Genomic DNA, 18797 nt, shown 5'->3' with positions numbered 1-18797 from the left:
AGGGGTGTTCGCAGCTGAACTGAAGTTCCCGAAGGACTACCCTCTCAGCCCGCCATCCATGCGATTTTTAGGGAATATGTGGCATCCAAATAGTACGATTGAGCTACCTTTCCCTTCTGCCTTCAATCCCGCTCGATCTACAAGAATTTGCTCTAACATAAATTGCAGTATTTGAAAACGGAAACGTTTGCATTTCTATCTTACACCCACCGGGCGACGACCCAAACCACTACGAGCATGCATCTGAGCGGTGGAGTCCGATTCAGAGTGTCGAGAAGATTCTTATAAGTGTTATGAGCATGTTGGCTGAACCCAATGACGAAAGCCCGGCGAACGTAGAGGCTGCTAAAATGTGGCGAGAAAGAAGATCCGATTATGAAGCAAGGGTGAGGGAAGAGGTTAGGAAGGGACTAGGACTGTGAAATGGAAACAAAATCCATTTGAGCGGTTGATCTTCTAACCCTCACTCTATATCATTTATTTGTGGGACAGTTTTGTCTCGTTACGATTGCATATTTTAAAGGGGGAAAGTGGTTTAGCGTTGGTATAGAGTGGTGAATTATTACCACGGCCGCACTTATGTTGCTTGGTTAGTTTTTATCGATTGCATTTCTACCGAGGACGTTTAAATAATATGCTTACTGTTAACATAGCAATGAAGATGTGGACGATATAACCATAGAAAAGCCCGGCTGGTCAACATAACTTCGACATTCTTCTATCGAGCCATCCCTCCATGCCACCATCCAGTTCATACAATATCTCAAGTTCTGCTTTCAGATTCATGACTAGCATTGATTGCAGTTCTTTTCTCCATGTTGGTTCCGGGCCATCCTCAGCAACGCTTGGGTTTCGTTTAAGCATAGCCTCTGCCATTTTTCGGTCACTTTGGCTCATTGGGACTAGTGAGGACATATTTGTATGACTTGCCACCGACATCATCTCGGAAGCCTGCAGTCCTACCCATTGTATTGAGGGCACGTTGAGATCGGCATTTCGATGCACCTGGGCCATCGACCCATATTTGTAAGTTGACATTATTGCTATCCCATCTGGATCACTGTCAACCAGTATAAATATCGGCACAGGGTTAGAAATCATCTTAGAGTTGCATACTTCATGCCTCGAAAGAAGGCGTAGAAATTCTCGACTACTAAGATCAGGGTAACCTTTTCCCTAGGTGATTATTAGGCCTACTCAGGGATCGGTTGAATTATAGGAAAATCAACTGCTTCTTACCGTTAAGAGGATTCCATTTCCTGCCGCCGATGCATTGTGATAGCCTGATGTTATCAGACGATGAAACACTGCCTATATGCGGTTAACGATAAAATTCTATCAGTATCTGGTTAGCGAGTCTTACCTCTTTCTCGATGACCAGGATCCATGAGATACCAGAAATATCTATTCCTTCAACTTCATGAATCCTTGGAATTACGATACCCTGGGGTGCACCTTAGCAAGGGAACATACGCGTAAGAGCCAAAAAAATCATGGTTACATTACCTCTGTGCAAGCGCCAACGTGTATTGATGACCCATTCTTCATCGTGATCCTAAAATTTCCGCCTGTTGCGCCTTTGGCTGCTGCTGCCTTCACTCCATATTAGCGGCCCAGGGCCTATAAGAGATTGAATAAAATAACCTACTACATGTAAGGCAGCTCTATCCACATCGAGTGTGAAAGCAATATCATCGATGTACCTGTCTACCAGCCTTTGAGACCCGAAGTATACAGGGTCCTGGTAGAAAATATCCCTTTTGGAACTTATAAACCCCCCCTTGATTGCTTCTGATATCAAACCCAATATCCGCGTCAATACTCCTTGTCATAATTATGACTGTTAGTCAACTACCCAAAGATCGGTTATACGCAGCACAATACTTCATACCAAACCGCCAACCTTCTTGGGCTGTCTTTCCGGGCCAGGAGTAGGTATATGTACGGACTTCATCACTTGATTCTAGAGCGCCAGTTCTGAGGTTGAGGTTATAACATGCGTGATTAGACCGGCGCTTCATTGAAATCGAGGGAGTGCCATCGGGCTTGGATAATTCTTCGACGATCGAAAGAAGGAGTCGATTGATATATTCCACCACCCTGTCTTGATCAGGGGCGCAACTAGCATTTTTGGGAAATAAATTCTTCTGGGATTCCATGAACTGGGTATCAAATAAGACTGAGGGAGAGGAACGAAAAAATACAACAATGTAGTCAGCAGAACAGCCGCTGTCTTCGTACAGGTTCCGGAACGCAAACATGAAAATGCGATGGAGGTCGAATATAAAGAACACCAGAAGGACGTCGCTTTTTCCCAATCAGACTCAACACGTGACGGCATAAAACTGTTCCATCCACCCCCAGGAATAATCCCACTTGTATGACCGTGACGTCGCCATTAAGGGATTTATCCAAATAACCCCCCATGAACTCAACCAAACGTCCATAACGCCGAGACGAGAACCACCTGGAAATATCAGCAAGGTCTCAGCAGCTGTTGTGGCTTCCGGGCCACAACTATCTTTACCAGTCCCCCCATGCCTTCGCTCGCTAAAATTTCCAATTGCACTTTTTTACACAGATCTATAACTTCTTCCGCTGTCCAGCCAAGGTATTTTGTTAAGAGGCGCATACTGGTAGCCTCGAGGCTTTCAAACAAGACAATCAACGTCATTTTTCCAAGGGTTTTCTCCTGTGGATCCGTAGGCCAGGTGCCTACAGGGATATTGGTGTCATATATGCGGATATCAGTGAAGCCAGCAGCCTCGAAAGCAGCAGAACGAAGGTGATTAAAACTTCGAGGGTACCCCGCCATTTCTGCAGCGGAGCCGAGTGCCCCAAGGTATATACTGAGGTACGAGTTTGGGGGAGAATTCGGCAGAGTTATATCACCTGTCAAAAGAGCACTATCCGCCACCTGGATAAACCCTCCAGGAGCAAGGTGCTGGTATGCTTGCTGGTAAAATAGAGACCAGTCAGATATTCCACCGCCCAGTCCTCTGACATGGATAAAATCAAACGGCTCATTGAATGTCCACTCCCCTTGAGCGTCATCTATTTGAAAGGACACATTTGGTGGACATATACCAACTGACTGGATATCAAATACACTGATATCGGTGGCTATTATTTCGGCGTTTGGGAACTCGTCCCCCATGGCGAGCGCCCAATCACCAGGTCCGGAGCCAACGTCGAGAACCCTTTTTATCGATTGAGGGAGAGCACACTTTGTCAATCGGCCTTCTAGGATGATGAGATACATCTGATGAACAATGTTCAAGCGAGTCTGTTCTCGTTCGTCATTCGGCATGAAGTATGTATTGTCACAATATTGACGGCCATTTTCCTCCACCACCTGGTAAGCATGTTCGGATAAGGACTTGGTGGAACTGAAAAAATGAGAGTTAATATATGCAAGTAAACAATTGGTAAGAGAGGTTTTCATCGGTAGCAATGTACCTGAACTCACCCAGCATTTGTAGTCTCTTCTCCAGGAGCCAACGATGAATACTGTCCGTCTGTACTAACGTCTATATCGGCATCAGGTATATCTCCTTCATCTGGCATATCTATGTCAGAGTCAGAGGTTTCCCCCCGAGGGATCCTGTGTCCATGCGGTCTCGTTTGGGCCATGACATGACGCCCGCCTACAATTTGCCATTAGCTACAAATCAAGAGCCATATATGCCCTTTCATCTGGGCAAAAATAAATTTCTTCGGAGATAACTCGAAGGGGGCGATACTTACTTCTTCAAATATAACACACCTTAGCATACGGCAACACTTTCGGAGTATGTTGAACAGACCGCAAAGTATGGAAAAGAGACTGGATGGAGGGTTGCTTTGTGCGATGCACGCACATGTCACTTTAGTGCTTGCGCTGGCAGGACATCGACCTTTTTCTTTTTCCCCCCCTTTAACCTTCATCGGAAAAAGCGCGAGAGAGAAAGCTAGTTGAAGGCGAGGAATTGGCTTCGTATATTAACTCGGCTCGGTGCTGCCAAGTAGATCGAGTACCCTCATTTTGCAAAGCTCAGCGGGCCCTGGGGATAAAATTAAATCCTCATATATTGCACGAGCAACATGCGACAACCTAATTTTGCGGTTTGCATCTGTCGGGAGAGCTGAAGCCGGCACCAGCACGCACCAGCAATGGGAGGTGGTTGCACCACATCTCCCAACCAGAGAGTTCCAGGACTCTTATTTGCTTTTTAGCTTTGTCGTCGTGCATGAAATAGTCCAAGCCCAGCAGCTCCACAAATGGATGATACATCGTGACCAAAACGTGTCAGTATTCCTTGCCTATCCCTTGCTGTCTCTCTTTTCTCCAAGGGGAAGACATGTTTCATCACCACAGAAGCCCACGATGTCCGGACTGGCCGGATTTGGATATTGTGATGCGCGCAGTAGTGAGTTTACTGCAGCTGATCTCCGGTGAAGAAAGGAGAAAGCGGAGAAGTATACAACGGATTCACGAGAGGAGCACGTCGATTTTATGGAAGAATTGTTACGGCTCGGCTAACTACCCCTGACCCAGAGTGGTGGGATTTTGGTCAAACGCTTATTTCTTTGCTTCTTCCATGACCGATACCATTCACCATACCAGTTAGTTACGCAGATTACGAAGTACGGAGTAAGCCACAGAAGAATATAGGGTACTACGACAACATTATTATACTCCGTACGGAGTATGGAGCACTACATTATCGGCCTACCAAATGTCTGCCTGCTGCATGAGGTGACGAAGATGCTTGGGAGGGTGTGGCCGGCCGATGATCATGACAGAGTACCGGGGCCTTGTTCATGGGTCTGGGGAAGTGGGCACCAGACGGAGTACGCCTTCTCATCCATGGATGTTAAGGAGTACGGAATAAGTTATTCCATACAAACGCAGCATGCTATACCCCTGCCAATACGACTTCACTTTGAACCAAAGTCATCCGAATAACAATCATTACTTACTTTGAATAATAAGTAGTCTGCTTCGGTCTGAGGCCTTCGGCATACTCAAGGAAACCCAATAATCGATTGTCTTTGATGCATTGGTTACTAGCCGAAAAGGTATTATTGTCCAAGGACTCTTCTCGTCACATTAGTATTGAAATCGCTCGAAAATCTAGCTGTAGTTTCCCATCACCCCGGCGCACTTCTCCATGCATGAACTAACAAGTTGTTGGCTGCATGACAAGGCCTTGTCTAGAACCACGCTGTACGTGGTCATTATTAATCGATCCCTTCATCCCTTTGTTCTGTGATTGTCGCACAACGTATATGGGGTTTCGGGCTTGGATCGAATCACATTAGGTCTTAGACGAAGGAATCTGCAGGTGAATATGACGGATGATATTTTTTCTTCCGTTGGGTCTGGATGACCTATAGGTACCTCTGCAAAGCCGCTCCCGCATCCGTTATTCAGCCCAGGACTGATCGCCCTCCCAGAGCCATGTCAGATTGTGTCTCTTGTCTTTTCGTCAGTAACTTCTCTCCAGTGGAGTGGGCCACGGGGAACATTTGAGAGCATCACGAGCCAACGACATCCCTGTCCTGATCAAGTTGTCCTTGTCCCCGACAATTGTGGACGATATTGCTGTCCCCAGCAGTATCCTTTTTAGCCTAATCCAAGTCACAATCGAGGTGACATATTATTAAATGTTACAACGGACAATGATGCCCGCGACATCGGATACGACAGCTGGCATTACGGGGCACCTACCAATAATACTGACTGGGAGGTACGGAGCACCAGTACGGATTACGAGAAACAGAAGAAGTCGAAGGAAAAAGGAAAAAGAAGCTCTACCTGGAGCCTGTCCCGTAGACCTGGTTCTGGGAATGGGCCTGTCGGACTCCAGGCTTCTAGAGGCCCCCTTTTATTGGCCAACATACTACAATATTCCTAACAAATCAGACCAGGCGCCTTTATAATAAAGCACCGTAGGACTCTTTCGCTCCGATCAGCTAATTCCCTGCCCTGTTCTGGCAAAATCCTCCCATATTTGACTGCAGGAAGCGACCCTTACGGAGGAGAAACTGCAAGCCCATCCAGCTTGTTGATGTAGATGTGCCCCTGACCGTAATTCCTTTCAGGATGAGGCGGCGGGTCAAGAACAGCGAAGACAACATCTGTCCACCACCCTCCCTGAAACTCCGGCTCTCCAAATACTTCTGCCCAGCAATTGGCTGAGTCTTCCTTGGGGTGCATATACTCATCAAAGCCGAGAACTGATACGACAATCCTCCTGTGCTTCTTGGATGCCGAGATCCTCAGAAGAAGTCTGATGCTTTCTTTAACGGCTCGCCTGTGAGATTTGAAATGGTACAGTTGTTCATATGAAGGGATCCGCCGTACTACGCCCTTCCTGTCGGCTTTGACTACATAAGTCCGCACAGCTCTAATATTTGGGTGTACAATCGCAGGAGTACTGATAACGCTCACCAAAGGTAGTGAAGCTGGGTCTTCAATGGACTTTAACTCGCGTGTTGGCCTCTGGCTGTCCCCAAAAATGACCACAGAAGGCGAGTATACAGCCGTTTTCCTTGGGACGGGGTAGATATCTCCATTCAGGGTCTTAGAAAGAGTGCTTCTTTCATAGAGTGATTTCTCCTGCTTCAACTTTTCGACAAAACCGCAGCCATCCTTAGGCAGCTGTGCGATAGCCGTGTTGAGAAGGCATGTGCGACCATGATCAGGGATTGTGGCTGGCGTGTCACCTGCGGCCGTCACTGCATTACTTGAGGTATCGCTTCCGCTGCGGGTATTATTGGCCAGCTCTACTGCTGCATCCAATGGGTCTTTCTCCAAGACGCGTATTTTTACGCCTGTGAATCCAGGGCATTCCTCGGCCTTCAGGGGTGGAACATCGGTGCCTTGAAGAAGAAACCCCTCCGAACAGCTAGGAATGCGCTTTAGGATCGACGAGATAAGTTTCTTGTTCACTTGAGAAGCACAGCGGGGTGTTGGTTGAGCCCCGTCTTTCTCCTGAACGAGACGCCGTTCAGGAGAGCGACTGCGTTCAGTTCGCGATGAGCCGCGTTTCTCTCGCCTGTCTCTATATTCCATCACGGCCTAAGACGATGAAGTATATATAACTATGAGAACCAAAAAGGACAAAAATGAAAAGGAGAGGAGGAAAAAGAAACGCACCCAACGAAGAGGTGGCTATTCGTAAGTAGGACTAGTTACTGTCCCTGTCTGTCCCAGATCCGTTTGTTCTCATTAGTTACCGCAGTCCGCGTAAGCCGCATGACAACTCGCAGTCGAAGAGCTGTTTATTTGTGCGAAAACTGATACGAGTTCTAAATATATTATGATGACTAGTTAACTAACGAGTGGGTTTTTAACTAGTTAACCTAGCCCGGAGGACAACAGGTAACTAACTAGTGACATACATAACTACACGAACAAGTCACAAAAAAGTTGTCTTCAAGCCGAAAAGCTAGCTAGTTAGTTAACTAGTTAGTTAATTGTCCAAGGGACACGGGAGGTATTTTTAACTATGCTGAAAATGCCATGTGTACTCCGTAACATTACTGGCTTTCCCATTTCTTTTTTCATAGGAGACACTGCTCACTACGGACTTGTTACCATAAACTCACTCGGGGATCCTGTAATAGAGAAAGAGCCAATCAATTGGATTTGCAAGCACGTCAGCCATCGACAACATCTGTTACAATGATCTTTCGGTGGGGTGGACAAAAGCAAATAACGGAGGAAATATCCCCGAGTGGTTCAAACAGGTAGCTTGACCATCCTCACTGTTCCCAGGGCACTGGGAGATGGGAAGCCAGAATCAGATTTCTGGGAAAAAGCAAGGAAAGGGAATTTCAGAGACCTGCTGTCCTTGGACCCGAACGTCGGCCTTGATTTGATAACTAAGGGGTTACTTTGTGAGCTTTTTGCTTCTCTGACAACTAGTTATATATTCCTTTTGCAAGTTCCAGTTCTTCGGGGCATGTGGAAAAGCATGGCTGTTCCAGTGGTTACCCCTCCCCTGTATATTGCAGACTTTCGGGTCTGTATACCGCAATCATCAGAAAGACATGTTTATCCGTAGTAGTGTACTCCGTGCTCCGTATCGCGGTCGATCATCAAAAGCTCGCAAAATAAGGGAAACCTCTAAGTTCAATTTTCAGGACACCCCTGACTCCTGTCATCTTACCCCTTTATTTACTTTCGTCCCATTGGGTACCAAGTTTCACAGCCTGTCCATAAAAACAGGACGTCTTTTGCTCAGGTCAACTGAAACATGGCAAGTAAAGTCATTCATTTATTGTGGGGTTGTCTCGGGACAGTTCACCAATACCAAGAATTCCACCAGCATATTTGGTGATACGAAGGAGAGGTTTCTTAGACTCTAACAAGTATGATGCCGTCAATTAATATCATACCAGACACATTTGCTGAAGGGAATGTACGACAACTGTACAATGACGCTCCTCAACAGAAGACTTCGGTTCCCGAACCTGGGGATGGATCCTTAGGTTGACGGTCCTGAAAGGGGTAAATACCACAAACTACATTTAACTACTTCGTATACCCCCTCACCTCATATTCCTCTTTTTTCAGTTGCTTAATGCCGACAACTATGCTATATCCCAAAAAGATTTCTCGGATGTGATTACCACAACGATAAATTGCGATATTCACTTCCAAGCATTATTGTAACTTTTGGCATCCAAAGCAGCCAAAAAGACGACAATATCCAATAGTTAATTCTTCCACCATAGCAGGTTGCATATCCTTGGGTACTTAATAAACTATATACGAGACAGTGGTGTTGGTATTCTTCGGAGTGACTCCCAATTAGAGAAAACTTGTTTATATGTTGCTGGCAGATGAGGCTCAAATCTAAGTTAAACCCAGCGGGGCGACCCGCTACCTAAAATTGTGAAATCCATGGGAATATTTAAGTGCCTGACCCCTGGAAATGTCTCAATAATGCATATCACCCCGGTATTAAAATTGACTATTTTTCTTCTTCTTATTCCTGAACAGGTGCTGGACAGTAATGGCTATCGCAAAGTAAAACCATTGGTGCACGTCTTAACGGAGAATAAATGATATGAGATCTAGAAACCTAGCCCTAGCTAATATTTAATGTGTGTTGGTAGTAAGCCTATATGTTGTAGCCAAGACAGATGCAAACCATTAGAGTATTGCTCTAGTTTATTGAATAAGCCAGCGCTAGAGAGGAAGATATAAGAGTATTGGCGGTGCCTATCAGATAAATAGCACAGTTTAAAACTTTATTAAAACACACACCAATAACCACTTACACTCTATTATATGATAAAAGCGGTTACTTATAGGCCTACGTAGTACGGAGTACTGATGGAGTTATAGCTACGGAGTACGGAATGATGAAATACTTGGTAAGTAGCCGGTAGGTCGTTAGTTAACTATTGTTGGACGTGGGAATAGTATGAAAATGGGTAAACTCCAGGAAAGGAAAATTTAGCTCAAAGGTTTCTAAGCTTACTGTGATGCATCCCAGGTGTATCATAGAGAAATTCACCACTAGCATATCTGCCAGACCAATAGCCACTAAGCTAACGGACTTGGGTATTTTTGGAGGCGTTGAAGGCAGCAGGCACATGCTTACTTAAAATGAGGCTCAAAATGCTATCAGTGTCGTCCGGCTTGGCGTTCTTGGCAAAGTGAACGAAGACATCATCGAGTCATCCACCAAAAAGCTTTTTAGACACACGCAAAACCCAGTGGTTTTCACCACCACTGAATGACATGAGTCACATAATTGTGATATACCACTAAAGGCCGCCGCTGCACGGTTATATCTTTTCACACTCCCTGCCAGGAAATTCATTAAGCGGATAGTTAACACGAGCAAGCACAGAGCTACAAAGTCCACCTTGTTACGCCGCCCCGTTATGGCGGCCACTTCCTCCTTCTTCATCGCCTCGATAGGCAACCCGGGGCAAACATACTACAACACTCTCCATAGCGCCGGCCACATCCTTCTCCGTTCCTTTGCGGAACTCATGAACGCCGCCCCATTTCATCCCGACCCAACCCTCAGCAACGGCCTAACGACAGAAACCTACCTCCCCAAGACCCGGAGTCATTTAACACTATGGCAATCGCCGAGCTACATGAACACATCAGGCCCATCTTTAGCAAGGGCATATAAATCATGGCTTGCAAGAGAGAATCTGGCGTCCGATATACCTGTTCCATCCCCGGATATTGGAAAGAAAAAGGCAAGAGGGATGCAACCAATGGTACATGTTCGCGCGACGAATTTAATATTATTGCACGATGAACTGGAGCGGTCCTACGGGAACCTTTATATTCGATATGGTGGGCCGGAAATGAGCTCAAGAGGACATAATGGGATTAAGAGCGTAGTAGAGAGTTTAGTTAAGGCTAGACTGCTTTCTTCTGGCGGTGGTACCCTCTCTTCGACGAATCCTACAGCTTTGATAAGGTTGGCTATCGGGGTTGGCAGGCCTATGTCTCGTGAACGAGACGCGGTGTCGGATTATTTGTTGAAATCGATATCGAAAGGCCAGCATGACGCCATAGCTGCGAAGGGAATTGACTTGCGACAGCTGTTGGAGAGGGAAATATCGCGAATTCAAAAAGCGATAAAACCTACTGAACCCCCGGTGGCACCGGCTGCTCCGGGTGGGGTATAATAAGAAGCTTTGGATATTAATGTAATATATGACGAATTATAGAACCATAGACTTAATGCCAAACGGGTATAGAGGGTCAATACGTGAGTATCCATTTATGTATATTGCGCTGTGTATAAGTTGTACTTCAATACATGATCCATCCCAATATCAATAGGATAAATGAAGAAAACATGGCAAGGGAGAAAGAATTTTATGAAATAAAGCGGAAATGAAGAAAAGCGCCATTATCATCCAGTCATTTCCGTCATCATTTACGGAGTTAGCATTTTCCTCCTGTACTAGTTGCACGTAGTAAGACAAGTCGAGTAACTTTCAAATGTCCTTTTTCGCATCATCAACCGGTGATAGTGCGGTGGGAGAAGCCGTTGTCTCTATTACAGCGGCAGAGGTGTCCAGAGGACTAGATTCAACAACCTTATCCGAGTCAACCACATCATTCACCTTTACCGATGTTGCCAACGGCGACGGCGACGGCGACTGCCTTCCCGAAGATACTGCAAAAGATGCAGCTGCGGCAGTGAATCGCTTGATAGGGCTAGGGCGCGGAGGAGGGGAGCCAGGTACAGGAGTAGCGGTCGAAGGACTGGGTACACCCGCCAGTTTGCTATTCCTTCTGACTTGCGACCACAGGCCAGAAGATGCGGTTGCCTTCTTATCAACTCTTCGGTTGAGGTATACCCTAGGTGTAGGTGATTGGGCTGCTCGACTCCGGCTAGTTATCCGTTCGATTATCTCCTTATATGCTGTCTCATAGATATCGATGTCCGCTGCCGGAGGAGACTCACTGACGACCATGGGTGATTCAGTAAGAGTCGGCCTAGCAGGGATTGGGATTCCACCAGATTCCAAGGGTGAATCATCTTGTTTTGTTTGGTTAAGTTCGGCCTCCGGTCCAAAATTTGACGGGCCAATGTGGAGGAAAGGCATTTCTTCCTCTAGCGGGTCACGAGCATGACCACGGGTGCCTTCAGAACCGGTCTGTCGCATTGGTGTATCTGCTCTGGGGGTAGATTGGAGTTGTGGGGATGGAGATGTACATATCTCGAGAGGCGGAGTGGAAACTAATGGTGAATTATCGGTAGTTGCCTGACTTGGCCGTTTGGGTTGAGTTGGCCGTCTGGGATAAACATGTTCTTGCATGTTCCTATGATGCAAGACGGCACTAAATTCTTCTTCTTCCTCTTCTCCCATGAGAAGCGGAGGCTGCACAAAGTGCGATTCTTCACCCTCACCAAGAATGCTCTCCATCTGCAACGGGCTTCCGTCATTTATAAGTCGTTTAAATTTCTGGACGGCTTTGACCTGCAAGCGAAGGGTTAGACTGCTTTCGAGAACAACGAGCGGTAAAAGATACATACTACTATAAGCGCATGGCCTAGATTCCTAGTGATAGCGGTATCCATTTCCTCTTCTGTTGGTGGCCCTACGAGAGTTGCTGTATTCTCCTCCTCAGACAGAAGGGGATCTGTACCGTCTTTGGTAACCCAAGGATGCGCCTAGCCATTATTTAGTAACAGGAAATCGATACAAGGTCATTTGACATACCCTTAACTGTGGCATAGTAATTCTTTTAGCAGGGTCCTTCTCGAGAATCTTCGTCATGAGGTCCTTGAAATGTTCATTCGTCTCGCCAGGAAGCTCGACTTTGTCATTTCTGATAGCGTTGTATAAGTCGAATATATTGCTTGTGTGGAATGGTATGCGCCCATAGCGTAGGCAGTAAAGGGTCACTCCCATAGACCACACATCAACTGCTCGACCGGAGATCTCACCATGCTTGGCAACGCAAAGCTCCGGTGGGATAAAGGCAGGTGAGCCTGCTGACTTAGCTATGAACATGTCTGAAGTCTTCTCGAACATTTCTGAAACACCAAAGTCAACAACCTTGAGGACGTCGTCGTTTGTTAACAGGCAGTTATCTGGTTTTATATCACGATGCACAATCCCTTGCGCATGTAGATACTCAATACCTAGGATAAGGTCACGGAACCAACATCGGCAGTTTTCTTCACTGTATGGGTCTGCCTGTTCACCTAGGCCGACTTTCATGATGACACCTTTCTTGCACATCTCCATTACCATGTAGAGAGAGTCTTCGGTAGGGTCATCTAACACCTCTATCAGGGACACAAGATTGCTGTGATTGAGCTTTTTCATAATGGCAATTTCCTCTTTGATAAGGTACAGAGAGTTTCCGTTTTCACCTTCGTCAATTCCAGAAGGGTGCCGATGGAGCGGTGAATTGAAGCCAACACCAGCAGGTTGAACACCTGGATGCCTTCCGGGACGACGGCGGAGACCATGAGACTGAGCCCGTTTTCGCAGGCGGGATTTTGAGAATTCTTTAATGGCCTAATCCTGTTAGAGGTTGAAGGCAACATTTGTGCATTTTTGGGTGAACAGGCCAGCTTTTTTGCGAAACGTACATATTCCTGCCCATACTGATCCGTAGCTAGGTGGACGGCACCGAACGAGCCTCTGCCAATTTCCTGCTTGATTAAGTACTGATTGATACGGTGTTCCGCTGTATTATCGTCCTGGCTGTTGGTGTATGTTGATTGAGCATTGAGTGTTTCCTTGACATAGGCTATTCATTAGTCAATCGCGTCGAATCGAAAAGCTGTAGCATGTTGCTGCATGAAGTAGACGGAGACGACGAACTTTAACCTGCCGTGGGGCAGTAGGGTGTCGAGCATGCTGCCGCAGTGGGCTATCGTAGGAGCCGGAGGTAGGCCTGGCACTGTACCCTCCCCCCTCTCATGGAGAGCGTCGTTAGTTCAACTAGTTATGTGCTTGCTACCCCACACACGGACAGAGAGGAAAATGGAGGGACGCACCCCTTTAGAGCGGTTGGACCAGGTTCTGAGCTTCGAGTAGTCTGCACTTCAGCGTCTAGAGCGAGCTGGGCCGTTCGGCCATGCTTCAAGATGGGATCGGCGTCCATCTATAGCGACTGGGCGTCAGTTGAAAGGGTCAAACCGGGTAGTATCTATATGGAAATGTAGGCCGCGCTGCTTTCCGGCGGAGCGGTCTTCTCGAACATGAATGCTGAAGAGATGGAGGACGTGGCCTGATATATCTGACCGTTTTCTGTCTGCCGTGCACGTTTGTGAGCCTAAGCACTCAAGGTGCATGCACAGGGAAGAAAAAGGCTGGAGGGATGTGGGGTATGGCGGTCGACCGGGCTATCCAGGTATTTAGTATAGCTTCATGGTGTCCCGCCACAGTCGAGGGAGAAATCGAGACGGTAGACAAGGTCAAGAGTGTCGTAGAATGTTTGTCGAGGGTCGGGCATAAGCATCAGCTAGATCACGGCGCTTGATATCTGGTTTGTGCGGTGCTCTGGGGGAAGTATAGCGGTGGACGGCTCGTCTCCCTGGCCACTCTTATCGGCTCGGCAAGGCAAAACGGGCGTTGGGATTGAAATCGGCCACCTGGATAGTCTGCAGAGGCTCAGCCAGTCGTCGACGTCCAGCTAGCCCTAGCAAATACTCTGAAATAAAAAAAGACCGGGCCGCGTAAGGGAGATAACAACGGCTGAAGAGAGCGTGGATGTTGGGCTGTCTGCTAAGTATCTATCTACATCGTCAACAGGGAAGAAAAGGCGTCTTGGGAGATTACAAAGGAGCGTCACGTGAACGGGCGTCTTTTCTTCCCCCTTGAACTACTGAGAAGAGGACAAGCAAGCAAAGACGCGGGCGAGACAGCGCTGGCCCTCCCCACGATGGTCGTCTACTCGTTCTTCATCTTCGACCGGCATGGTAAGTACATCGTTTTGCGTTGAGGAGAAAGAGGCATTGTGGTAATGGTTCTGACGTGAGCGCAGCGGAGTGCATATACCAACGACAATGGTACCCGCGTCCAGGCACAGCTGCCGGGGGAGCGAGCAAGGACCTACATCCATCGGATGGAGCGCTTTCGAACGGCCTGACAAAAGACTCTCACAAGTCAGGCTCGACGGACACTCGACTAGTGTTTGGGGCTGTCTTCTCGCTGCGAAACATGGTACGGAAGCTCGGTGGTGAGGACGATAAGTATGGCCCCCCAAATCCGCGCTCCGCGACAGGCGGCAAGAGAAGCGGGAGAGAAAGGAGGTATAGGGTGAAGGTAGCTGTGGATGATGACGAGGAGCTGACGTGGTTTGAGTGAAAAAGCTTCGTGTGTTACCGGACTGGCCAGTATAAGCTACACTACTACGAGACACCAACGAACCTGAAGTTTGTGATGATGACCGACACGAAGGCGAACAATATGCGCCTCGCCCTGCACCAGATCTATGTCAACCTGTATGTGGAATACGGTGAGTCACTCCACGCTGCTATCCTTGTTCCAGGCAGGGCGTGCTTTTCTGATAAACTGGCATTTAGTGGTGAAGAACCCCCTTTCTCCAGTCGAACATCCTGGTGGCGTTGGAGTGTACAACGAGCTCTTCGAAGAGTCACTTGAGCAGTTTGTGGTACTACCGTTCCTTTCTCTGCGCTTGCAACAAAAGGGAGTTGAAAAAAAGACTAGCTGACCGTCTCGTTCTAGACCCGAGTGCTCTCCTAAGTAGGTGAACTGCCAAGAAAGCAGAGAGCCAAGAGTGATTTGAAGAAATCAAAAGAGCAAACTACCCAGCCACAGCGATGAAGAGATTCGAGGTGGAAGCACGATGGGGATACCGGACCATGTATTCTCCCCTGTACAACAGCAGCAACAAGCATCGAAACCCAGTCCAGGAAAGCCCAAAAAGCCCACCGGGGGCCAAGCTATCTTCAGCTCTGGCAAGCCACGCCAAGAACAATGCGGGTATATCCGTGCAAAATTTCAAGATCAGAAGCAGGCCAGCGCATCGATGAGAAGAAGAGAAGGGAATCGACCTCCCCTCGACTTGCAAGGGGCTCGGGCTGATAGCTGATAGGGCTGAGAGGTACCCTGTCTGCTGCCGGTAGCACCAGGGTCATCTTTTTTTCCTTTCGGCGAACCAAGGCGCGAGAGAGAATAGAAGAAAAACCAGCTGTTTGATAGCATCTAGACCGTCCTTGTCCTACAGTAGCAACCAGCTGAAATGCCTCTCTCCATCCTGCACACTTCCACTGCACTTCCTGCATCTCCTTCACCCGCGCCTTCACGGAGTATGGAGGATTTCTACTACGTATTTCTACTTCTCCATCTCTTTGCTGTGAAATCCGAAAGTCGAAACTAACCCTAACCCTCGACTTAGCGTTGTGGCTAATGCCTTGGCGCTGAGTCAGCAAATAACACCCAGGCGGCACCGGCACTCAGGCCGGCAGGCGCCCCTAATCAGGCAAGTCCACGCTGTTTTAACCGGGAGAAAAGCTCCCGCGTTCCGGCGTTGCGCGATTTAGCCGGGCGGGCGCTGGCTCGGTGGCAGATGGGAGATCGCAGGCAGAGGGATGCAGCAGAAGAAGCAACGAAGAACGAGGAAGAAGCAAAGGGCAGACGCCATGCGGCAGCCGGTCGAGGTGCATGAGCGTCGTGCATGGCCTTGCAGCGTGGTGCAGCGTCGTGCATCATCGACCAGCCAGCGGGCGAGGAGGCAAGGCAAGCCGGACAGCCGGCAAGGGTTGGACCTCATGCCGACGGCCTCCCTGCCCCCTGCTCTTGCTCTTGCTCTTTGCTCCTTGCTCCTTGCTCTTGCTCTCACATTATTGCTTTGCGCTATGATGTCTATCACCTCCTCTTGCTGCTGACCTCGTACATATGGAGCACTTCCTGGTGCCAGCCGCGATTATAGACGCTGACCAAGCAAGGAGGGGAGCTCGAGCCACTTGGTTAAAGGAGCAAGGACAGGCTTAGTCAGCCACACCAAGCGCTGGCCTGGCTTTTTTTGACCCAAAACCTCCTCCTCCTCCTCGTCTCGTCCGCCGCCCGCCGTTTTCTCTCTCGCCTGTTTCCCACACACTCGCCAGCAACCCGCACCGCAGACACGCCGCCCGCCAGACGGAGAGACTGCCAGAGACACCGCCAGAGACAGAGAGACGCTCAGCATCAGTGCTCGCTACCGTTTTGTCGTCTCGTTGACCGCCGGGCCTTGCCTGGCTTACTCTGCTCCCTCACCTATTTTCTCACCTCCTCTGCCCGCTTACTTCCTTACTACGGGCTGCTTATTACGTCTACTACTTTCACCACCAACCAACCCGCCACCTCATCAACAGCAGCAACAATAACAACTGATACAAATACCTTCCCTGCTCCGGCTCTTCTCATGAATTCATTCACGCCACTCTCGTCTCCGTCTCCGTCCTCCGTCTCCTCTTCGACCTCGCACTCACAGCATGAAGATCCCCAGCTAACACGCGCTTTGGAAGACTCCCGTCAGCCCGCTCCTCCGACGACCTCTGCTCCTGCTCCCGCTCCTGGACCCCCCAACACTGCTTCTTCTACCGCCACGACTGCCTCGCTTCTCTCGGCTGCCTCCTCGATCGTCCCCCAAAAGCCGCCGAAAGCAAAGATGACCAACCGGCTCAGTCGCATGTTCTCTCAGACCCGCTCGTCAGCGCCTTCTGCCTCGGTCTCCCCCAATAGACAGTCTCTCGACCCGTCCCCCAGACAGAATGGTGACTCGACCATTGCTTCGACCATGATGATGCCTCCTCCTTCGTCTTCCCCGGCTACAGGCCCAACAGACCGAAAAGCCGACCAGAAGGTTGGGGAGAAGAAACCGGACGGGAAACCTGCAGACAAAAGGGCAGAAAAGGGCAAGGACGCCGTTCAGCCAATAAAGCGGTTCGAGTTACTCCCAGATGGAACGCACAAGCACACTCTCAAGTCGGCAAGGCGTCAGGAGAAGCTCTCGGACATGCTACGTGATATGATCGGAGCCGGAAAGAAGAAGGAAGATGCTGCTGCTGCTCACGCTCACCCACCAGGCCAGGCCGATGACCAGCAGCAGCTCTCTCTAGTCTCCACCTGGGTTGACCAGCTGAAGAACGAAAAGGAGAAGATGGCAGCCGATAAGAAGGGCGGACCAAACAGCACGGCCTCTCTTGTTGACAAGTACGGCAAGTGCCATGAAATCGTCGGACGGGGTGCCTTTGGAATTGTCCGCATCTCCCACAAGATCGATCCCAAGGACTCCAAGACAGAACACGTCTATGCCGTCAAGGAATTCCGCCGCCGACCCCAAGAAACAGTCAAGAAATACCAGAAGCGTCTCACCTCAGAGTTCTGCATCTCTTCCTCGCTCCGCCATCCAAATATCATTCATACCCTCGATCTCATGCAGGACGCCAAGGGTGACTACTGCGAGGTCATGGAATACTGCGCTGGAGGAGACCTCTACACTCTCATTCTCGCAGCCGGCAAACTCGAGGTCGGCGAGGCTGACTGCTACTTCAAGCAACTCATGCGTGGCGTCGAATACATGCACGAAATGGGTGTTGCTCATCGAGATCTGAAACCCGAAAACCTCCTGCTCACTACGCACGGTGCACTCAAGATCACTGATTTCGGCAACGGGGAATGTTTCCGCATGGCCTGGGAGAAAGAAGCGCACATGACCGCTGGTTTATGTGGGTCTGCACCATATATCGCACCCGAAGAATACGTGGATAAGGAGTTCGACCCCAGAGCTGTAGATCTGTGGGCTACTGGTGTCATCTACATGGCTATGCGGACCGGAAGACATCTGTGGCGCCAGGCCCAGAAGGAAGAAGACGAATTCTATGATCGATACCTTGAGGGACGCAGGGACGAAGATGGCTACGCCCCTATCGAGACTCTGCATCGTGTAAGTAACATCGCACGATTCTCTGTCTTGGCACTTGACATTACATCACCATACCCCATTCCTCCTCCCTGTCTCAACGCTCCTCTTCCCCACTAACAAAAAGATGAAAATATAGGCACGCTGTAGAAACGTTATCTATTCCATCCTTGACCCCAACCCTGGACGCCGTATCACAGCTTCTCAGGTTCTTAAATCCGAATGGGTCCGGGATATCAAGCTATGCAAAGCTGGTGAAGAAGGCTTCTAATCATGCACTTTTTCCTCATCTCCCACCCTTTTCCTCCCTTCCGCCTACCACCAATGCAAAGGTGATGATGGGCACCAGTCCGATTGGCAGGTAAGCCGATGGAAAAGGAAAAAGAAAGAAAGAATACCAAAAGAAACGAACTAAGAAAAAGGAAGGATC

The 18797-nt window shown here is 48.7% G+C and overlaps 4 protein-coding genes across 4 annotated transcripts; 1 reads left to right on the top strand and 3 right to left on the bottom strand.

The window, feature by feature from the left end:
• Nucleotides 1-2476: 2476 nt before the first annotated feature.
• On the bottom strand, nt 2477-3567 carry TRV_00334 (uncharacterized protein; the record flags this gene model as incomplete). The annotated part of the gene is made up of 2 exons (XM_003025419.1): nt 2477-3389; nt 3470-3567. The coding sequence occupies 2 exons, from the start codon at nt 3565-3567 to the stop codon at nt 2477-2479; spliced, it is 1011 nt and encodes a 336-aa protein (XP_003025465.1).
• A 2449-nt stretch (nt 3568-6016) lies between these two features.
• On the bottom strand, nt 6017-7060 carry TRV_00333 (uncharacterized protein; the record flags this gene model as incomplete). The annotated part of the gene is made up of 1 exon (XM_003025418.1): nt 6017-7060. The coding sequence occupies one exon, from the start codon at nt 7058-7060 to the stop codon at nt 6017-6019; it is 1044 nt and encodes a 347-aa protein (XP_003025464.1).
• Nucleotides 7061-10971: 3911 nt separating this feature from the next.
• Nucleotides 10972-13355, bottom strand: TRV_00332 (uncharacterized protein; the record flags this gene model as incomplete). Its single annotated transcript, XM_003025417.1, has 5 exons — nt 10972-11961; nt 12018-12155; nt 12205-13011; nt 13086-13246; nt 13331-13355. 5 exons carry the CDS (start codon nt 13353-13355, stop codon nt 10972-10974), a joined length of 2121 nt encoding a protein of 706 aa, XP_003025463.1.
• A 2700-nt stretch (nt 13356-16055) lies between these two features.
• TRV_00331 (serine/threonine protein kinase, putative) lies at nt 16056-18638 on the top strand (the record flags this gene model as incomplete). The annotated part of the gene is made up of 3 exons (XM_003025416.1): nt 16056-16327; nt 16459-18391; nt 18507-18638. 3 exons carry the CDS (start codon nt 16056-16058, stop codon nt 18636-18638), a joined length of 2337 nt encoding a protein of 778 aa, XP_003025462.1.
• Between the last annotated feature and the right edge of the window lie 159 nt (nt 18639-18797).

This window comes from Trichophyton verrucosum (genome assembly GCF_000151505.1).
Source record: "Trichophyton verrucosum HKI 0517 chromosome Unknown contig00027_1.f1.exp, whole genome shotgun sequence".
Taxonomy (NCBI): Eukaryota; Fungi; Ascomycota; class Eurotiomycetes; order Onygenales; family Arthrodermataceae; genus Trichophyton; species Trichophyton verrucosum.
The sequence above is the reverse complement of the archived record's forward strand: the minus strand, read 5'-3'. Positions and strand labels throughout refer to the sequence as shown.